Source organism: Sorex fumeus, unplaced genomic scaffold, assembly GCF_029834395.1.
Source record: "Sorex fumeus unplaced genomic scaffold, SorFum_2.1 ptg000051l, whole genome shotgun sequence".
NCBI classification, from domain to species: domain Eukaryota; kingdom Metazoa; phylum Chordata; class Mammalia; order Eulipotyphla; family Soricidae; genus Sorex; species Sorex fumeus.
Window position 1 is genome coordinate 45315719 of NW_026606108.1, and position 22921 is coordinate 45338639.

The 22921-nt window shown below is 40.4% G+C and overlaps 1 protein-coding gene across 1 annotated transcript in view; it reads right to left on the minus strand.

Moving 5' to 3' along the window:
• Positions 1-22921, minus strand: part of PRELID2 (PRELI domain containing 2) — an 82282-nt gene that overhangs the window by 15951 nt on the left and 43410 nt on the right. Inside the window, exon 5 of the mRNA XM_056124826.1 lies at positions 16290-16395. Within this exon, the coding sequence (XP_055980801.1) occupies positions 16290-16395 (106 nt within the window). The remainder of the gene's footprint in view (positions 1-16289; positions 16396-22921) is intronic.

The window sequence follows — 22921 nt, forward strand, 5'->3', positions numbered from 1 at the left end:
TATTTACCTCGAAATCCTTACAAAAGTTGCTACACAGTAGGTGCTCAAATTTGATGGATTAAAAGATAAATCAACTGATTGCTTTGAATGCCAGAGTTTGATATGGGAATTATAGTACAGGTGGCCCAGTAGTAAGGATATTGAATATATGCTGAAAAAGTCAGAGTGAGGGCTGCCCTCACAAATGAAATACGAAAGACAAGGAACAGGGTGAAAGATAAAAAGGGGAAGAAAAGATGCCCAAGAACTGGTAGCAGAGGTGGGACTTAAGTGGGTCTTGAAGCACGTGGAATAGTCAAGAATATAGAGAGTGACTAACTCGGTTAGTTGGGGTTTTCAGGATCCAACCTGTACCTCTCCATCAGAGTCGCAATAAGTCAGTTTCTAAACAAACCTACTTTTATAACAGGTTTCTAAAAACTTTTCCAGAAGTGTCTTTACACAGAATCCGGAGAGTTTGAGTAAAGCTGGAGTCAGACTGTCCCACCCCTGCTTCAACCCTTCCCTGGTGGTTGCTGCTTATCCTTAAATGTACCCCCTGATCACAGCTGCAAGGCTGGTAGGGGTCGGCTCCAACCTCCTGCCCTATGATCAGTCTCCCTCCCCCCTCCCCAAGAGCTCTCTTCTCTGGAAGGGGTGCACATGGCTCCTCTTAACTTGCTGTGCCCACCCGCAGGAACATCCCATATGGAAATATTGCAATATTTAGGCAGAGACTCTCCTGACTGCCCTTGCTAAAACAGCTGGATGGGCCAGTCTAAAAAAAAATAGCCCCATTTTACTGCCTAACATTCAATACTTTGGTAGCCCTTTTTGTCTGTTTGTTTGTTTGTTTGATTTGGGGGCCACAACTGGCGATGCTCAGGGCTTACTCCTGGCAGGCTCAGGGTACCATATGGGGAGCTGGGGATCAAAACCAGTCAGCCATGAGTAAGACAAGCCTCCTACCCATGGTACTATCTCTTGACCCCCTCGCCCCAAATGACCTTTCTTAATAGTCTGTTAACTTTGTTGGCCCCTTCCCATATGATGTAAATATCAAGAGACTGGAGAGAGACCTGGTAAGTGGGCACAGTCTGAAAAAAAGGGAAGGAGAAAGGAGGGGCTGTCAATGAGTCTGGCTCCAGTTTTCTCATGAAAAAGTTTGAAAAACACAGTTCAATGTTTCTCCTGGAAGAGAGCTATTACCACAAGAAGTATTTTTCACAGGATGCTATCCAAGTCCTTTCCGTTTAGAATGACCACTTATCTAAAACCAGGATAACAACCAAACAATAATAATATAAAATAATAATGCAAGTAAAAAAAGATAAGCATGTACTTTAGGTAAACAGCTGTGCTATTTTTGCTAATGGCTTATGTTACCTTCCTCTCTGCCTTAGAGAATTGTTCTCTTCTTTTCTGGACAGGAGCCATAATGCTCAGAGAAATTAAGCTTCAAACAAAACCACAGAGTAACTAAAGACTCCAAGACTTGACCTGAGGCCATCAGAATTGAGCATCCAGGACCCAGAATCTCAAAACTCAGTGAAGCAAGCCAAATGAGACTGCATATGTGAAAACACCCATTATCAGGTATCACCAACTCTTTCTCCTTTATCTCTTGACTATGTTCAGATGGCCTAATAAATAAATCAGGTATTTTAGCCAGGCTCCCCAACTAAATGGCACAAATCTTAACCTATGGATCAATACTTAACCAAAATTACCAGTTGTCTTAAGGACAATGCTTTTCAAGTAAGAATAGCCTAAGAGTACAGATGACTTCAGTGTAATTTTTCCACAGTGGTTAAGAAGCTCTTGAGTGAGATGAATTTATATTTTGACAAGCAATACAAAATCTCTAGGAGTAACCACAGAGCATTAATCGGACTCAAGAACTCGAGAACCTTCACTTTACATTATGAAATTCTCACAACTGGTCATGGAAACAAACAAACAAAATTCTCAAAACAAAAAATCCAAAAATTAGGGATTCTGGGACCAAGATGGCAAGAAGCAGGTTCTTTGTAGCACTCCCAGATACAACTCATTATTAACCAGAACGAGAGAGAGAGAGAGAGAGAGAGAGAGAGAGAGAGAGAGAGAATACCGCATCAGGTAGGTGAGAGGTGTGAGAGGTTTCAGTTGACATGGAGAACATACCACAAAGCAACCAGCCCAGCCAGCAGCCCCCCTAGGGGTGTTGAGCAGAAACGAGGAGAAAGTTCACACAACCACAACCTATATGTCCCCAGGGAGGGACTGCAGAGTTCCACATAGGCCTGGGCCCTGTGAAGGAGGAGAGTGGAGAGACCATCTACACTGAACTTTCGATTTTCATTTCTCAGGCTGGAGTGATACCACAGTGGCTAGGGCATTTGCCTTGCACATAGCCAACCCTGGTTCAATCCCCGGCATCCCATATGGTCCCCCAAGCACCCTCAGGAGTAATTCCTGAGTGCAGAGCCAGGAGTAACCTCTGAGCATCGCTGGGTTTGACCCAAAAAGAAAAAAAATGCAATACTAAATCCATTTCCACTCCTCTAGACTGGTACTGACCTTGGAGAGTGTGACCAGCAGAGAGACACCTGAGTCTCAGATCTGGAAGCCCATAGACAGCTGCGGGATCTAAACACAAAACAAACATACTCCAGAACTCAACTGCTGCCATGCTCACAGCTGATTTCCACAGGCTCAGATAAGCCTTCTCTCATGAGTGAATCTTCTGAAAAAACCCAGGTATGTGGGACTTGTGACTGAAATCTCCAGGCTCACACAGAGTTGGGAATGGGCGTCCTTCTACCATCTCCCTGTGCTTCCAGTAGCCTTGCAGTCACACCCAAGAACTATCTCTGGCACCAAAATCCATAATGCAGAGACTCAAACAGATCTCTCAGAAGAGAGCAACATGACAGCAACACGCCACAGAGATGCTTCCAGATCCCATAGTCAACATCCTCTTAAAAAAAAAAAAAAGATTGAATTAACCTCAGCTGAATCACTGTATTTAAAATTTTAGAATTCCTAGAGCGCTCAGCTGCATTTGCAGCCGTGCAACATCTCATACTCTACACCACTGATGCACCAGGACAAGGACTTAATGGCTCCAAGGTGAGATACAACAATCTCCACACACTTTCCTCAAAGGAATCTTTTTGGATCATTTTTAGCAGAATATTCATAACAAGCAATACAAAATAAATTATTTAGGTCCTGTTTTGGGGGTTGGGGTGGAAATACAGTGGTGGGAAGATATAATGGTGGTGGGATTGGTGTTGGGATATTAAATGTAATAAATTACTGTGAACAGCTTTATAAAAATAAATTTTTTAAAAAAGGCATATTTTTGCCCACAGCACATTCTCATCAAAAGCTGGACCTTCCCATACCCCACCCTCTACTGACCCAGCAACTGCAGAAATATATCTCAGCACTACAGGAGTGAGCCAGGCAAATTAGTTCAATCTAATTGAACACTGGTCTACTACAGTGCCATGTGCTGGAAAATGAAAATAGCTCAACTCACAGTTACTGAGCCAGAGATGATAGAAATAATTAAAAGTCTAAGCTTTAATTTTAAAAAAATCAAGTAATAAAATGGGCACATTAAAAAAAAGTATAACATATGGCAAGCTGAGACCTTAAGGGACTTATGAATCACAAAGAGGGCACAAATCAGAATTAGACCTCCAAGACATGGAAAACTGTGATACAGGGAGTTTGAAACTGGGCTGATAAAGAAACTCAAAGAGGCAAAAGAAAATCTGCAGATTATAAAAAATACATTCAGACATTCTGCACTTGGTGAACTACAAAGGTGGGATTTCTTTTATATAATAAGTGCTGCAAACCTATTGTTCTGAAACTGATGAAAAATCCTCAAGGCTGAGGGACAACTCAAATTCACATGCTATTTGTGAACTTTGTCAACAAATTCAGGCTCCCTGGGAAATATTCCACCAAATTAACTGAAATGCAAAGGAATAAGCAGCTGGAAAAGTAAAATTAGGGGGGAGGTAACTAGTCATCAGAGACCTACTGGTTTTGAATGTGGGTTCTTACTACTTACCACCTGCGTGAATTTCAAGAGCTCAACTCACCTCTCTCTCTGCCTCTTCACCTATTAAATGGTGATAACAGTACTTACTGCAGAGAATACTTGAGCAAATGTGGGGACGTAAAGCATGTAACAGACTCAGAATGATGTCTGGGACACAGGAAGTACTCAATAAGTATTCCACGTTATTGTCACCTTTCTAATACCTTGTAGGATAACATTGGTTTGTCCTTTCTGCCTTGCCACAGGGAGCTAAGGTTTATTGGGTTACTCCCATCACAGTGCTCCCATTCCTCTGTGTTTATCTGTAACCTCTTTCTTTGTGCTCTGCTTCCACAACCAATCACCTTTATCTCCTGATCAGACTCTGTTAACTTGTATATATTGCTTTTCTCCACTCCTTATCTGTTGCATAGTCAATTCAGAGCAATGTCCTTTTTGTATAGACACAGGAAGACAGTTAATGCTATGCTTTTGTAACTTGGGAGTTAATTGATGCCGAATGATATTCACTCCCGGACATCTGTTCTTTCCACTTAGGCCTCAGTTGACCTTACTTTCTAGCATTCCAAAAGCAGGGTCCCAACAAAGGACTGGATGAACCAGGTCAAGCTGTGAGCTACCTTGACATCAAAATGGGCCAGGCCAAAGTGCCATAATACTTAATAGTTAAAAGCACAGTCATGGACAAATTCTGTCATGATCCAAAAAGTAACAACTAGATTAGGACCCTGCTAGGGTTAGAAATTATTAATCTGGCCTGAGCACTGTAGTCTGATATCTACAGCGAGATGTCCCCAGAAGAGCCACCCTACAAGCTTAATGTATCTCTTACTGTGGCCATACAAAATAACTAAAATTAAGAAGTAGAATTAAGATGTTAATTAAGCATCAGCAGCCTGATGGTGCCTTCAGACTTCCAGATACACCAAAATTGCTGCTGTGCCTTTGGCCAGACCCCAATAACTTGGGGCAAAGTTTACCAAGAAAGTAAATAGCCAAAAGTTAGGTATGTGGGAAACACACCCACAAACTACCTCCCGCTCAGCTATATAATTGGAGGAATGGCCTCTCTGGTTCCTGATTGAACTGCTTAATGGTCACGATCCCAGAGACTCAGAAACAAATCTCGAAACTCAGAGGCTTTTGGCAGAAATGCGTCCGGTCCCTGCAGTAGGTTACCGGTACTGGGCAAACCCAGGTGGGAATAGGCTTCGTGCCTTGACCTTGAGCAGCTTGATCAGGAGCCAGAGAGGCCGTTTGTGGGCGATGACTTGGAGTCTCGTTGGGTTGGGGAGGACAGGCCCGGCTCCACCCCCATCCCGTGAGGCCCAACAAGTTTCGTCACTGCGGGCCCAAGCCTGACTGCCCAATGGCCTCTGGAGGATGATGGCCACCAAGCCCTCAGGGGAAAGCAGGAGGAAGGACAGCACTCTTTTCCCCCCTGGGGTGGCCCGGTGACAGTAACCTACTGCAGGGTCACATGGCCCTACTGCAGCCACGCAACATCATATGTTATTCATAACCAGCAATAGAGCACAAATTGTCTACTGTTGCCTTTTCAGCAGATCTGAGTGTTGGGGTAAAATCTCAAGTAATAATGGTGGGTCTGGTGTCGAAATATTGAATGTGATCAAAGTAGAGAGAGAGTAATGTGGAAATCATCTGCCCCACAGGTAGGGGGTGGGTGTGGGATGGAGGTATACTGTGGTTTTTGGTGTTGGAGAATGGGGACTGGTGAAGGTATGGGTGTTTCATTGTATGACCGAGACTAAGACCCGAAAGCTTTGTAACTACATTCATGGTGATTCAATAAATAAAATTATAAAAAATGAAAAAAAAAGTAAGGTGGAGTTCATGCACAATTCAATCAGCTAATCAGTGGCTGAATAAGCAGCAGTACGCCTACATAAATAAATAAATAAATAAAAGATGTTAATTAAGTTATTGGAACAAAGAAAGGAGAAAACCCCCTAAATGGCTTTTTGCCCTTGAGCCTAATCAGGATCAAGAGGGGCTTTGACATGTTGACTGTGTTACCTTACCTGGGTGTGTGGTTCCTACCCCCAAAGCTGGTAGTTGGAAGGACAAAGGGCAGCGAGTGGGGGCGCAGAGAGATGAGCCAGGGGAACAGGAGACTGGAATAGGGAGCTTAGTGAGACTCAAACAGGTGTGTGGGGAGAATGGAATAAACTGATCACCAACCAGCCTGGTCCACGTTTCCTCCTTCATCCACCCATGGCTTTGGCTGTGGCAGGGGAGGGGGGGGAAGCGCAGAGGGGGTAGCATTGGTGAGAGAGAGTCAGGGTTTCCCAGTCACATGGTGCACACAGTACCCCAGTGGATAAAAAGTCCCTCTGCTTTTAAGACTCTTTCCAAATGGTAACAGAATGCAACTATAAATAGGTTTTATAATTTTTGGAAATAATTCAATATATATTTTTCAGTAATTTAATCAATTTTATTAAATAACAATTATGCAGTAGGTGCTGAGGATAAAGCACTGAGTTCCTTACAAAAGGATGCTATTCGGTGACAGAGACAAAAAGCACATTAACTCATAGTGAAAATGGCCTTAGACCAATTAGAGTACCTCAGGGAATGTTTTGTTAGGAAGTTATACAAAATATGAAGTCTCTGTGCCAAGGCTAAAGATGTTTCACATGATCTCACATATAATGGTGAAAGTTAGGAGTAACTTCAAAGGTCAATATTAAAGAAATGGTGGAATCAATTATTATCAATTATTCTATAACTACTTAATAAAGTATCATGCAATTGTTAACATGATGGATTTACAGTTTATGTTTTTATTGTATTACATAAGGCATTTGTGATATTACTTGACAAAATCAAGATGTGAAATTTTACTTAGACTGTAATTATGACTATTTCAAATCTACATATAAAAGACTAAAAGGTATATGTCAATTTGAATAATAATAGAAAGATAATTTCCATTTATGGACTATTTTCTGTGTACAAAGAAATTTTATGTTAAGAATTTCTTTACATTATTTTTTTTTTGACTTTTATAAGTAGGCACTATTACTCTGCTTCACTTAGAGCAATTAAACTCAGACAGACCCTTTAAGGCAGAGTACTGAAACTGAAACTCGGGTTGAGCTGTTTCCAAACAAAGGCTCACCTTAACCACTAAGCTTTATCCACAGTGTCATATGGGACAAATGATGTTTTTGCTTAAAACTCCCCTTGCAGAACATAAAGTAGCAAAATAGGAGACTAACACCCGAGAATAGCCAAGATAAGTATCAGGAGGTTTACTCCATGGCTTGGAGGCCAGCCTCTAGGGGAAAAAGCAGTTCAGATAGAGAAGGGAGCACCAAATAAAGGGTGTTGGGAGGATCCTCCCAGGATGGGAGATGCATGTTGAAAGTAGACTACAGACTGAACATGATTGCCACTCAATGCCTCTTTTGCAAACCACACCACCCAAAAGGAGAGAGAGAACGAAAGGGAATGCCCTGCCCCAGGGATGGGGGGATGGGGGGTGGGAGGCATAGTGGGATCAGTGAAGGTGGAGAACCCGCACTGGTGGAGGGATGGGTGTTTGATCATTCTATAACTGAAACCCAAGCACAAAAATTTGTAAGTCTACAACTGTACCTCAAGGTGTTTCACTAATAAAAATTTTTTAAAAAAAACTCCCCTTGCATTTTTCTTTGTAAATAATATTTGCTGTGTGCCAAGTCTTAAGCATTTTTACAAACTTAACTCATTAATCCCCCACACTCTCTGAGCTAGGGTCCAATATCATCATAACTTTAGAGTGAGGAAATGAGATATGGGAGATTGCATTGACTTGCCAAAGGCCACATAGCTGGTCAGTACAAGGTATTCTGCTGGTTTCAAAGAGCTATGGCAAAAGAACATAATAGGCTCTGCTGGAATTATCATTAAAAACATCATTAGATCCCACCACCCATGCTATGTAAACAATGACCTAGCTCCATAGCTTTACTACTAATCTTAAAAGAGATGCAAGTCAAGCCACTAAAACTCATTCATACACTGGCCGTCCCATGAAAAACACTAGGGCAGGTTCAGGAAGGGGGTGGCGGGGGGGAGGCAGGTTCAGTCCACACCCTGCTAAAGCCCTGTCCACCACACCAACACCCCACAGAGCCACCAAGCAAATGAACCAAATTGCACCTCTTCACAACTAATCTCTGCAGAAATACAAAACTGACAAAAATTCCAGATACACTGGTTTCCGGACTGAAAAGTCTGGGGATTTTCGGAACTGGGGCAGGTTGCTTTCTCCGACCTCATGTTCTACCCAGAGCCTAGCCAGCCACACACATGTCCTACAGCTGCTGCCACATAAACAATGGCCCAGCTTCAGAATTTCAGGACTAGTCTCAGAAGAGATGCCACACCAAGCCAATGAAACTCATTAGCCCAGTTCTACAGATCCTAGCCAGAAGACACCTCCAATTCCACAATTTTGGACAGCCCAATAGGAGCAGAGTAAATTAGGTGGAAAGTAGCACAGAAGCCAACAATGCTCAATAAATTAAAACATTAACACAGAAGGTTCAACTAACAACAAACAATTTAGCAAACCTTCCGATAATAACACTACTATGATATATCATAATTTTTACTAAGTTTCTCTTACTTAAGTATATTTGGATAATTTCATTAGCCATTTTGTTGCTACAAGCAATATAAAATAAATTATTTTGTGCCTACTAAGGAGTCAGGCTTGGGGAATGAGTGGGAAAAATGGGGACAAGGGAGGCAAGGTGGTCACACTGATGGTAGGATTGGTGTCAGGACACTGAATGCCTGAAACAATTGTATTGTGAACAACTATGTAAACTATGGTGTTTAAATAAAGTTAAAAAATAAATTAATTGAAATCTGAAAAATAAAAAACTATCATTAACATCAAATATGCAGACAGTACCTATCCAAAAACATTTTTTAAAAAAACGTTTTAAAAGTTTTGCTTAAAGAATCTTTTATTTTTTTATGAAGTATGGCAATTTTTTTTAAAATTTTTATTAGTGAGACACCATGAGGTACAGTTGTAGACTTACAAATTTTCATGCTTGGGTTTCAATTATACAATGATCAAATACCCATCCCTCCATCACGGATCCCAGTATCCCTCCCACCCCCCATTCCCCCCATCCCACCCTGCCTCTGTGGCAGGGCATTCCCTTTTGTTCTCTCTCTCCTTTTGAGTATGGTAATTTTTTAAGTCATGAAATATTCTAAACATATCAAGAAGAGACTAGAAAAAGCCAAGGGGCTTTAACAAATGTTAATGTCTTTTAAAGTAACAAAGGCTACATCCATACCCAAGCCCACTGATTAAGAAAATTGCCAATTGTAGCCTTTAAATTCTTAAATGCGATATCAATATGAAAGGAATTAACTGACTCTCAGAAAGCCATCATTTTCAATCACTAAAGAAGTTCTGGGAGAGAAACACAGATAAGTCCTGCAAGAGTCTTAAGGGGACGCTAAGCACAAAGAGGTCAAATGCCAAGGAGCAAATGAAACTCCACAGAAATTGAAAGTGACAAAGAAATAACACTGCAACAAATCTGAGTTTAAGAGACTTGAGACATATGATGCAAACTTTCTATCACCTCCTCCCCATCACCTTCCTGGTTGTGTGCCTGCTACTAAAAGTCCCACAAAGGATGAAAACTAATGGGGTCCTTTAGCAAGGGATGAAATTCTCCCACAGAGTGGGGAGAAAGAACAAGAAATCAACAGAGGGAAAGAATGATCAAGATGGGCAACTGAAGCCCTCAGAGAACTCAAGGATTTAATTAGCATTCTGCTGTGTTTAAATATGCACCTAGAGTTTAACTATTGAATGTACTCTAAAAAAGGAAATTGACTTTGCAATTCAAGTTACTCTATTCAAAATTCTGTACGAACTCCTGAAGTACAATGTATAAATGACATTTTTTTCTGACCTTTCTGGTCAATCTAAGAGCCTTGATTTAGCACCAAAAGCCTGCCTGAATCCCAGTCCAATACAACAACAGAGTTTATCCAAAGAAGATTTGTGCTTCAAAGGCACTTAGTCCGCACAATCTTCAAACACGGCCCCTATTTTTCTGGTATTTCAGCTTGGCCAGAGCTCTTTCGGATTTCAATTCAATGTCTGTCCTAGGTTTATTCGAGGTTCTGGAAGATTTATGGAGGTTACAGATACCTAATTTCTCACTGTCTTTGTCTTTGGATTCAGCACAACAGAGTGAGAGGGAAGACTCCGAAAAATAACAGATTGGTTGAAAATTCCATCCAAAATAGTGAGAACCAGGCTCCCCAAATCCCAAAGACAATGGATTTCATAAGAGAATAACAAGCATTGGAAAAGCAAGTAATACAGTAAGAGAAATGGAGACAAATAATTCCTCCATGTTCAACAAGTGTCTAATTCGAACCATATGTATACCCCCACCCCACCTGATGCTGATGGAAATGACTCATGCATCTGTTTACTCTCCTCACCCAAATTCTTGGGGGAAGATTCTATTGTGCAGGTCAGGACATCAGTGAGTAAGGCAGATCAGGGTGTGGTGGTCTCTGAGGCCAGACCATCTAGAATTCTGACTTCACCACTTCTTGAAGATCTAATCAGTTGTCAGTTGCCTTACCTACAGTTGCCCCCATTTTCTCATAAAGAATGAAGAATAGTCTCTCTCTTTCCATTTTGTTGGGAGATCTCAATATTCATAAAAGAGTATAGAATGAGTCAAATTATAGCTAAATAGCTATAGCTACAATTATTATATCTGGCTTTTCCCTGCTTCTGGTCTGTGTTTACAGAAGGCATGCATTAAATATAAGCCAGCGTACTAAATTGGGCAGTTCCTAGAAGGCCTACAAATCTTTTTAATATACAGTCTCTTAGCTCACATATACAATATTAAAAATGAAATTTCAACAACTCTGCCACAAGCTTACTAACCTTTCTGCTAACCTGTATTTTATAAAAACCTATTTCTTACTTTTAAAATGCCACCTAAACCCTCGACCATCTATTTGTTATATGTATTACCTCTGCTACTTTTTGGTCCCCCCTTAGTTTAAACTCGATTTTTATGTAGAATTAAAGACTATTTGTCACATGAAGTAAATAAATCTTAGCATCTGCACATGGTAGCAACAGTTAGAAGGCTTAAATAAAAAGCATAAAATGTCAGAAAAAATGACCTACCTAGCACAATCCTTGATTTTATAATCATCATAATTTCTGAAAGATAGTAAATTTCAAAGCAAGCTGTCAAGCAACATGGCTTCCTGACTTACTGAGTGTTGGACTTTGCAGAGACAAGACTTCGAATCACTATGCAAAGAAAAACATCAACCTACCAAGCACACACACACACACACACACACACACACACACACACACACACAAAACCACTATCTATTATTTCCGGTAAGAGCTTAACTTCCCAGGTTATGTCTAGTTTCACAGAAGGCAGCATCCTAGAATTTCGGTTTGCTGATTTAAGGGATTCCCAAAAGCTTTACCTCTGAGCAAAGTCTATTACAACCCCAATGAATTCAAATGAGCCATTGAGGGATTTGGGATTCCAAAGTCTCACAGATTTAAACTCTGTGAAAGGAATAATAACTGCAAAATGGTGACATTTTTATGTAACCCAAATTCCAGAGATAACAGCTGGTTGCTGAAAAGATGGGAGGAGGATCTCCGTTATTTTACTAAGCTAGAAATAAGTTGTTAAAAATCAGAATTCTTATATTTTCATAGCCTACAATGAATAAGTATCAAATAAATCAATCTATTTGAGCACTCAAGAGTCAGATTAAAAAGTATTACCAACTGAGGTCAACTGAGAGCTAGAAATAAGCCTTCAACTGGAAGGATGGAACGTATTCCATCAGTTCTCCAGAGTGATGCAAGTAATGTAAAGAAGCTTGAAAGAATTCATCTGCCCAAACGCAGGAAAGATAAGTTCCCAAAATACAGTTAGCAGAATATTCTTCTGATTTTCTTATGTCAGCTGTAACTTTTATTTCTCCTTTTGAATGTCAGTTACATTTGCTTTCTTTCTTCTACTGGGTTTTGCAATAATATTTATTGGAATGCTGTGGACTGGTTACCCTGAATGTTTGCTTTTTTTTAACATGTGTCACTACTAAACATGTGTATGCACTACCTATTCAAGCCACATATAGAAAATTAAAGATGTTCAGCCAACTTGTGCATGGCAGCGCGATTAAGAAGCCTGGAAGAGGAAGGAAACCAAACAATCAATCAAAGACCCGACCATTAACTTTCAGTGTCTTTGGAGTAGGAATCAGAAGACTTAAGGAAATAATTTTGTTTTTTTAGCTTCTTAACAACGGCAAACTACCGAGAGTATCTCGCCCGCACGGCAAATCCTGGCAAGCTACCCGTGACGTATTCGACATGCCAAACACAGTAACAATAGTTTCACAATGGAGACATTACTGGGCCCGCTCGAGAAAAACGATGAACAACAGGAAGGCAGTGGCAGTAGCAATTCTTAATGACAAATGGAAGCTTTAAGAGGTTAAGTTATTAATTCAAATCATACAGCAAGAGTTGATAAAACAGAGCCACCTGGTGATGCAAGCTATAAACTGGCAGAATTCTTTTGGGGAAAAAAATTGGTCAGTATATAGCATATATGGGTCCTTTTCTTTTTTTTTTTTAACAGGCTGGAAAGTCACGCAGACACTTTGATAGGCAGGTCAGCGGGCCAAGGCTCTGGCCCCACACAACCTGGGCTTCCCTGTGGGGCCGGCCCCTCTGCTTTCATGGGTCCTTTTCATTTCTTTTTTGGGGTGGGGAGAAAAAATGGCCAGTAAATTTTTTTATTTCATACAGAATGAGCATTACGGTAATAGGAGTTGATAAAGATGTTAAAATCTATGATAAAAGATTATTATATAGGCTCCTTGAGAGCATTTGAAAGCAGAGCCCAAGCTGCAGAACTACCGGTGAAAAAACAGGGGGGGATGTGAGACTGTGAAAGTCAGTGCTTGGGGCTCTGCTCCTAGGGATGCTCCAGGTAGTCCCAGAGATAGAACCTGGGGTTTCTCTCTGTGAAGCATGAACACCGGCCCTTCAAGTACCCCCTACAATGGATTCCTCTAAGATCAAAACAAGTACAGAACTTCAGAAGCTCAGGTCTCTTGCTCTTCAAGCCCGTACTCTCCTTGAACATGCATCTCACCTGCTTGCCTCCGAATTTCTTTGCTTTCTTTTTCTACTCTGGAGAAGCCCATGTTTTCTCATAAATGCGTATTTCCTCTCACATTTTTCTAAGCAAGTTCTATTCAATAAAAACTCAGATTTCACACAAAGAAAGAAAAGAAAGGAAAGGAAAGAAAGAGAAAAGAAAAGAAAGGAAAAGAAAAGAAAAGAAAGGAAAGAAAGAGAAAAGAAAGGAAAGGAAAGAAAAAGAAAAGAAAAGAAAAGAAAAGAAAAGAAAAGAAAAGAAAAGAAAAGAAAATTACATATCTTTAGTTTCAGCATATTTAGGCCAAACCTTCTTTGGGGAGATGTTCAAACAGTTTGACTTGCCCCCATTGTCACAGTGAAAAGAATTTCACAAGAGGTTGAATTCAGTCCTTCTCGGCTTCAGCTCCTGATCAGCACAATACAACAATGCTACAACCAATAATGGGAACGTGCCAAGAGAGTGACTGAAACAGTAAATTACCACAATTGAAAATGTATTTCACAAACTAGAAAAAAAACCCTCTGTGTAAGAGCATAATTAATGCATTCCACAGCATTTCCACTCACTTCTGAGTACTCAAACAAGCTAAAAAAGAACATTTGCATGAACAGATTATTATCACCCTTATGAACTGCTCAACTTCTCCCAGAAACATAAAGTATGGGATTTTCAAAAACAACATGAAGGTTTAGTAAAAAGATCTAATTTGGGCTTGGAATTTTTCGTTTTTGCTTGCTTAGAGAGAAAAGTAGAAGATATAAACTAATGATTGGATTTTTTTGGCTTGAAGAGATGGTGACGAGAACTCAAGAAGATATTTTTATTTGATGTAGCACTGTAGCACTGTCCTCCCATTGTTCATCGATTTGCTCGAGCAGGCACCAGTAACATCTCCATTGTAAGACTTGTTACTGTTCTTGGCATATCGAATACATCACGGGGAGCTTGCCAGGCTTTGCCATGCGAGCAGGATACTTTCGGTAGCTTGCCAGGCTCTCCAAGAGGGACGGAGGAATCGAACCCAGGTCGGTCACGTGCAAGGCAGACACACTACCTGCTGTACTACTGCTCCAGCCCATAAAATACAGTAAAATTTTAAAATCTATAAGTATAAAACAAATATTAGAAATAAGTGATTAAGATCATCATCACAATTTACTAGTATCATATCAAATATAATCATGTGATTACATTCCACCTTCACAAAGCATACAAAGATCTGGTCTTTAGAACTTTAAGAATTAGGACATTGACTTGAAGGAGCTTTGAAAACTGTTGTAAAGGCCAGAAAACAGGATAGACTGAAAATCTCACGAGACAGGTTAAAAATAGAATAGTTCAAACAAGGCACATAGGGCTGGAAGCTGTAAGGCAGCCTGTGAGTCACATTCATAGAAGCCTCGATTCTCATCTGTCTAGTTTCAAAAGTACAGAACGGACAGTTGGGAGCTCTGGAGCTTGATGGGGGCCTGACCCATTCTAACAAAATACCAATAGTAACTACTTTACACCTAAGAGAATTTAAAAGATAATAAATTAAAATTAGTTTCATAGTGAGCAACATATAGTGAGCTTTCAATAGATATAAGCTATCGTTATCTTCTTATTAAGCAATTGCAAGACCAGAGAGAGCACTCATGGTGGAGCACATGCTTCACATGCCGGGGCCCCAGGTAGGATTGTGACACTGTGTGGTCCCCTGAGAACCTTCCAGAGCAGCTCCTGAGCACCAAGCCAAGAGTAACCCCCAAAGAGCACCACTGTGACTGGCCCCCAAACCAAAACTAAGTTAATAAAGTGTTGCCATCGTATTCGGCTGGAGCTATAACACAGGGAGTTGGGCGTTTGCCTTACACGCAGTCGGCCAACCTGAGTTCGATTCCTCCACCCCTCTCACAGAGCACGGCAAGCTATTGAGAGTATCTCACCTGCATGACAAAGCCTGGCAAGCTACCCGTGACGTATTCGATATGCCAAACACAGTAACAAGTCTCATGATGGAGACGTTACTGGGCCCACTCGAGCAAATCAATGAACAACAAGAGGATAATGTGGTTCCATGCAGTGCAGTGTAATCATATTATTTAGAGTCCAGATACAATTATTCTTTCTGATTATTCCTATGAAGTATTTTTCATCTTCTCATATATACTTTGTTGGCATGTTTTCAATTTAATGAGTCACAAATAGTACCTCGGCTTTATTTTGATTCAGAATTGTGTAAACAGTAGGTGAAGGAAATGATTTTTGCAACTATTTATTAATTCCTTTTTTCCTCTCTGTTTGGAGGTCTTCAGCTGCTGGAGCTCTGGTCGGGGCGGGGAGGGAAACTCAACCCGCGCCCCTCCAAGGGGCCCCGGTGAGGACAGCCAGGCACGGGGGCAGGAGACCTCCAGCACCAACCACCACCATGCTGAGACCACTCTCCACACGTGTGAAGGTACTGGCAGAGGAACAAAGGCATGCGGGTCCCGGAGCTGAGATCTCCAAGCCTGCTTGGATCGGGGCTGAGTGTCCTCCACCCAGATCCTCCACCTTCCAGTAGGCAGGGGTCACACCCACCAACTGGCCCCCTGTTGCCATGTAATCCCATCAATGGCCAAGATCCAGAGACTATAAAACCCAGCTCCTGGAAGCGAGCGGCCACATTTGCGGCCGCACAACATCTTATTATCTCATTCTTACTTTGGACAAACTGGCAGGCTACCAAATGTAACCTGCCCACATGGCAGAATCTGGCAAACTCCCCGTGGCATACCCAATATGCCAAATACCAGTAACAATGATGGGTCTCATTCTCCTAAGCCTGAAACAGCCTTGAATATGGCACTTTTTAAATATCTCAGGGCTAGGATGAAGGAGACATTACTGGGGCCTGCTCGAGGCAATTGATGAACAACAGGATGATCGTGATCGTGATCCTCTCTGTTTATGACCTTTATTAGTAACCCCAGGGAAATGTCTAGGGTTTCTCAAAATTAATGTTAGTTCAGAGTACAAACAGTTTAACAGCTTACCTTCTGGGCTCCTTGTCTTAAAAATGTGCTGGCAAAAGTTTCCAAAATGCAGTTGAAAAAGCCAGCCCCTGTGATAGAAATTCTGCCTCTTTGGATGAACTCAGTCCTACAGAAACAAATATATAGAAATCATTAAATTCAGAAACTTTATAATTAGTATAAAATAATATCTGTAAGTCAATACTTGCATACAACACAAAATATTTTGTTAAAAAGAAATTTAGAGTTTCTATCATAAAGACAACAGTCTTAATAAAGAATGCTGTTTCAGGGACCTGAGTAATAATAAAGCAGGTTGAGCATTTGCAGCCAATCCATACTTGATCTCTAGAACCTTGTATGGTTGCCCAAGCACTTCCAGGAGAAATTCCTAAGTGTAGAGCCAAGAGTAAGCCCTGAACATCACTGGATGTGACCCAAAAAGCAAAAAAATAATAATAAAGGAAGGGAGGGAGGGAGGGAGGGAGGGAGGGAGGGAGGGAGGGAGGGAAAAAAGAAGGAAGAAAGGAAAGAAAGGAAAGAAAGGAAAGAAAGGAAGAAAGAAAGAAAAAAGAAAGAAAGAAAGAAAGAAAGAAAGAAAGAAAGAAAGAAAGAAAGAAAGAAAGAAAGAAAGAGGGAGGGAGGGAGGGAGGGAGGGAGGAAGGAAGGAAGGAAGGAAGGAAGGAAGGAAGGAAGGAAGGAAGCAAACAAGCAAGCAAGCAAGCAAGCAAGCAAGCAAGCAAGCTTCTTGAGCTCCCGTTTGACCTACAATACTACTTCTGGGAATATACTCTGGTACCCAAAAACACACAGCAGAAACACCACCTGCACTTCTATGTTCATTGCAGCACTATTCACAATAGCCAGAATCTGGAAACAACCTGGGTGCCCAAGAACAGATGACTGGATAAAGAAACTATAGTACATCTACACAATGGAATATTATGCAGCCATCAGGAAAAACAAAGTCATGAAATTTTCTTATAAATATACTGACATGGACAGTATCATGCTGAGTGAAATGCATTAGAAGGAGAAGGACAAACAAAATGATTGTACTCATTTGTGGGATAAAAAAAGAAAACATATGAAACTAATACCCAAGGACAGTAGAAACAAGGGCCAGGAGGACTAGTCCATGTTTGGAAGCTTGCCACAAGTACAAGAGGTCAGTTAAGATAGAGAAGGGACCACTATGACAATGATCATTGGAAATGATCATTCTGGACAAGAACCTGACTGCTGAAAGTAGATAAAGGGATATACATGATAAACCTGTCAGTACCTGTATTATAAAGCATAATGTCCAGAAGGAGAGAGACAGAGACAAAGAAAAGTGCCTCCCACAGAGGCAAGCTGGGGCAGGGGAATAATAGGAGGTGGCAGGAGTGAAACTGGGGACACTGGTGGTGGGAAATGTACACTGGTGAAGGAATGAGTATTGGAACATCTATGACTGAAACCCAATCATAAACAACTTTGTAACTATGTATCTCGTGATGAGTCAATTTTAAAAAATGCTTTAAAATACAAATAAAATAAAATAAGTGAAAAGAATGCTGTTTTAAATTCCTAAGAGAGTACATTTTTAAAATTCTTATGTCTCCACCAAAGATATCAATGCTATGTGAAGTAATGGATGTGCTAGAAAACCTTATTGTGGCAATCATTACACAACATGTAAATAAACCAAACTCCCTACACAAGGACAGATATCAATTGGGGGAGCAAAGTATCTGGAAGAACAAAAAAATATATGGGCAAATAATTCTAACTATAACAAGATAGAATTATATGCAGAACCTAGGATTCTTACTCAAACCTAAGAAAAAATTTCATAATAAGACTGTGGTAATCAGGAGTTCTATGCCTGTCTTTGACATAACTGATAACAATATTCAAATATTATTTTAGTAGAAAATTCACACATGACCAGCAACTCCACTACTTTGCATCTATCCAAGGAATACTAAGTCAGTACCATGAAAAAATATGTGTATACCTATGATCACTTCAGTCATACAATAGCTCAAATATAGAAGCAATCCAAATGACCAATGATAGACAACACTGTGGATAAAGAAAGGGTGGCATACACACACACACACACACACACACACACACACACACACACAATGGAAATACACTCAGGGGAAAAGATGAAATCCTGCATGTCACTACAACCTGGATGAAGTTAGGAGGGATTATACTAATTGAAATAAATCAGGAGGAGAACGACAAGAACTAAATGAACGCCCTCATATGTAGCACATAAGCAATGCATGGGAAGGGGCAGCATCCAGTGGCAACAAACCCTTGGACTCTGACTACAGGACTGAGGAAACCAGCAGTACAGAGAAAGGCATTGTGGGTAAGGAGAATTAAGGTGACAGAGAGGCAGGGGTGAAAGGACCTGCGGTACTTTGGTGGTGACAGTGGTGGTGCAGTGACTTCGCTGGCCAAAAAACAATAGCACTATTACCATGTGACCTCAAATACAATAGAAAAATATAGACATTTTGTTTTCATGCTGTAAAATAGCTGGGTTTTGGGGGTGGGGGGAGGGACTCAACAGTGCTCAGGGCTTACTCCTAGCTCTGTGCTCAAAGATCACTCCTGGAAGTGCTTAGGGGACCATACGTAGTGTAGGGGATTGAACTGGGGTCACCCTATACAAGGCAAGCATTCTACCTGCTGTATCACTCCAGTCCTGTAATCATGGTTTTTACAAATTGAGCTGAGACATTATCAGCAATATCCCATTAGGCAAATTACTTAGATTCTCTCCTTACAGGAAGAAACACATCTGGTGCTCAGGGGACCATGCAATGCTTAGGACTTAACTCAGCACTCCAAGTGCCAGCAAAGCCTGTGCTCTAGTTCTTTGAACCATCTCCCCAAGCCCACTCAGACACTCGGCTCAGTTTACCCACACATACAATGAGAATCATACAGCTCTTTCTTTTACAGTTATTGTATAAGATGAATAAAGATGACAGAAGCACAGCTTCTGAAAAACAATGTGCATACATTAAATATTAGCCACCATTACTAAAGAGAGTATTCGATATGCCAGACACAGTAACAACAAAGTCTCCAATGGAGACGTTACTGGGCCCGCTCGAGCAAAATCGACGATCAACGGGAGGGCCTTTACCTTTATTACTAAAGAGAGACAGAGATAGGAAAACCAGAAGCATGGATGGCTTCTTTAATCCTTGATTAGAGGAGGGAGAGACAGAGGAGATGTGTACTGCCTGATCGAAGAATCAATACTAATTACTTCCCTACATAAAACAGAAGTTTATTATTATTATTATTATAGTTTAAGTCACATGGTTACAATAGTGTTAGAGTTTACATTTTATATACACAGCCTCTCACCCCAACCACGGAAGCATCCAAGATCCTTCACCACTGTGACTTCCAGTCCACCTTATCATTTCCCCCATTCACCCATTGTATTCTCAGTTCTGGAATTAAGAGCCAAGGGTTTGTTATCATTTGATATTATCAATTCCTTTGCTTTGTTTCTCTCTAAACCAGAGATGACTGAGATCATCTACTTTTTGTCCTTCTCCCACTGGTTTATTTCACTTAACCTGACACTCCTCTATTTGAGCCAAGCTAAAGTGCACTGCATAAGTTTCTCTTTTTCTTATAGCTGCACAGTCTTCTGTTGTGTAGATATGCCATACTGTCCTTTGTTGAAGGACTATTGGATTGTTCCTGTGTTATCCAATGACATAGGAGTACGTGTATCTTTTCAAAGTGATGGTTTTATGTTTAAATGTATAAGCTAAGAAGTGAAATTGCTGGGTCATATAAGAATCTACTTTAAATTTTTTGATAAAATGTCATACTATTTTCCACAAAGGCTGAACCAGACAGTATTCCCACCAATAGTGAATGAGGCTTCCTTTTCACCACATCCCCACCACTACTGTTCATTCCAATCTTTTTGATATGTACCATTTCCACTGATGTAAGATTATACAAAGCTATAGTAACCAAAACAGTGTGGTAATAGAATAAATATAGATCCTCATACCAATGGGATATCCCTCATAAAACCCTTATATATAATCTGTGACAAAGGAGCTAGGCGCATGAAGTAGAGCAAAGAGAAAGTCTCTTCAACAAATAGGGTTGGAAAAATTGAATAGCCACATGCAAAAAAAATGCGATTTGATTCATATTTAATACCATAAACTAAATTTAATTCAAAGTAGATTAAGGAGCTTAAAATTGGACTAAAGTTCGCAAACTACATTGAGGAAAAAACAAAGGCAGAACATTCTAGGATAAGAATTTAAGAGGTGTTTTCTATTTGATTTCATTAGTAAAAGCCACCAAAAACAAAAATAAACAAATGTCACTGTCACTGTCATCCTGCTGTTCATCGATTTCCTTGAGCAGGCACCAATAACGTCTCCTTCGTCCTAGCCCTGAGATTTTAGAAAGTGCCACATTCAAGCCTCTTTCAGGATCAGGAAAATGAGACCCATCATTGTTACTGGGTTTTGGCATATTGAATATGCCACAGGAAATTTGCCAGACTCTGCCATGTGGGCAGGATACTTTTGGTAGCCTGCCAGGTTCTCCAAAGTAAAAACTAGATGTTCTTACTTTATCAAATGTACTTTAACAAATGTACTTTATCAAATTCAAAAAGCTTTTATGAAAAAAGAAAGCTTGACCAAAATTAAAGGTACACATTATCAGAAAATATTTACACACGATACATTAGATAGGGGCAAATATCCAAGGCTCACAAAGCTCAACAACAAAAACCTAGTAACCACATCACAAAATGAAAGTTAATGAACACTTTCACAAAGAGGATATATTGATGGTCAATAGGTATGTGAAAAAGTTCTCAGCATCACTTATTATCACAGACATCAAAGGACAGCACAATAGTAAGTTCTAGGGATCCTCATTCCTCCACAAAGACCTAACAATAAGATAAGGACCAAACTGCTTTTCTTGAAAACTCAAAAAAACAGTGATGAGGTTACAGAGTCCCAGCTACTTAAAAAATAATAATAAAAAAGGACATGATTTTAATAGAATATGTTGTTATTCATTTACCATAACCCCTATCCACCCAGCTCAAATGCAACAAAATTAAGGAAAAAAAACTTTCGACTTATAGCTTCTCCCTTGAGAGAACAGAATGTATATCTAACAGAAGAATGGAATTTATTTTTTTTTCCTTAAATTTTTATTAGTGAAACAACATGAGGTACAGTTGTAGACTTACGAATTTTTGTGCTTGGGTTTCAGTTATACAATGATCGAATACCCATCCCTCCACCAGTGCCCATTCTCCACCACCACCAGTCCCAGTATCCCTCCCACCCCCCACCCCCCCATCCCACCCTACCTCTGTGGCAGGGCATTCCCTTTTGTTATCTCTCTCCTTTTGAGTGCTGTGATTTGCAAAAGAGACATTGAGTGGCAATCTTTTTCGGTCTATAGTCTACTCTCATCACGCATTTCCCATCCTGAGAAGACCCTCCCAACACCCTTTATTTGGTGCTCCCTTCTCTATCTGAGCTGCCTTTTCCCCTAGTGTGTGCAGCTGTCCTCAAAGCCATAGAGTAATCCTCCTGGGACTTATCTTGGCTAGAAGAATGGAATTTACATTGAACATTTTGGCTTTACAGGAAGTGTAGGGAGGACTGCCCAAGAGACTGGATTCTGAACAGTCTCACACCGAATGCTGAGGAAAACAGTCTATAAATTGGATACCAAGACTGCTATTAGCAAAGTCAAATGTGTTGACATGTTCCAGCACAGAGCATAACGTACTATCATTGAAGGCAAGGAATTATAGGCCCTGAGAACAGTGTCAGATCTCTAACTGATAAATTAATTATACTCATGTGTCCAGAGTAGATACAGCTCCAGAAAGGTCTCAAGAATCTCCAGTCGGGCTATTTGATAAACGTCTTACTCTGCATGAAGCAAGTCTATAAAGACTAGGAGAGTTGGGTGTTTTTCCAAAGGCCTATCTCTTAACAAAAGATCACAAAGTACACTATGGAACAGGAATACAAAACTCCAGAAAATGAACAAAATAATAGTAAACATATATTTAAAGAATCATTTTAAAAGGAGCTCTATAATTATCTGGCAAAGAATTTCTTTAATAGCCATATAAAAGATCCTCAGTAAGCTAAGAAAACACAGATGGACAACTATACAAAATCAGTAAAATAATAATGATTCATGAGCAAAATCAGAATATCAGCAGAAAGAGAGAAACTAGCACCAAAAAAATCCCAAAAAAGGGATTCAACAAAAGACATAAACAAGCAGAAGAATGATGAGAGAGCTTGGAGTCATTTGAAATTACTGAGCACAGCAGCAAAAATAAAAAGAAGGTGAATAGAAACCATGGAATATGGAGGAACTCATCATATGGCTCAGAGCAAATTTCCTGGGAATACCCGAAAGAGATGAGAGAAAAGGCAGCAATGACTAAAGAAATAATGAATGAAAAGCACCCTAATGTGAGGAAGCAGCATATATTTAAATTTAAGAATACCAGCAAGAAAAACCCAGGTTTGTGGGACTTGTGACTGAAATCTCCAGGCTCCCATGGAGTTGGAAATGGGTGACCTCCCCCCATCTCCCTGTGCTTC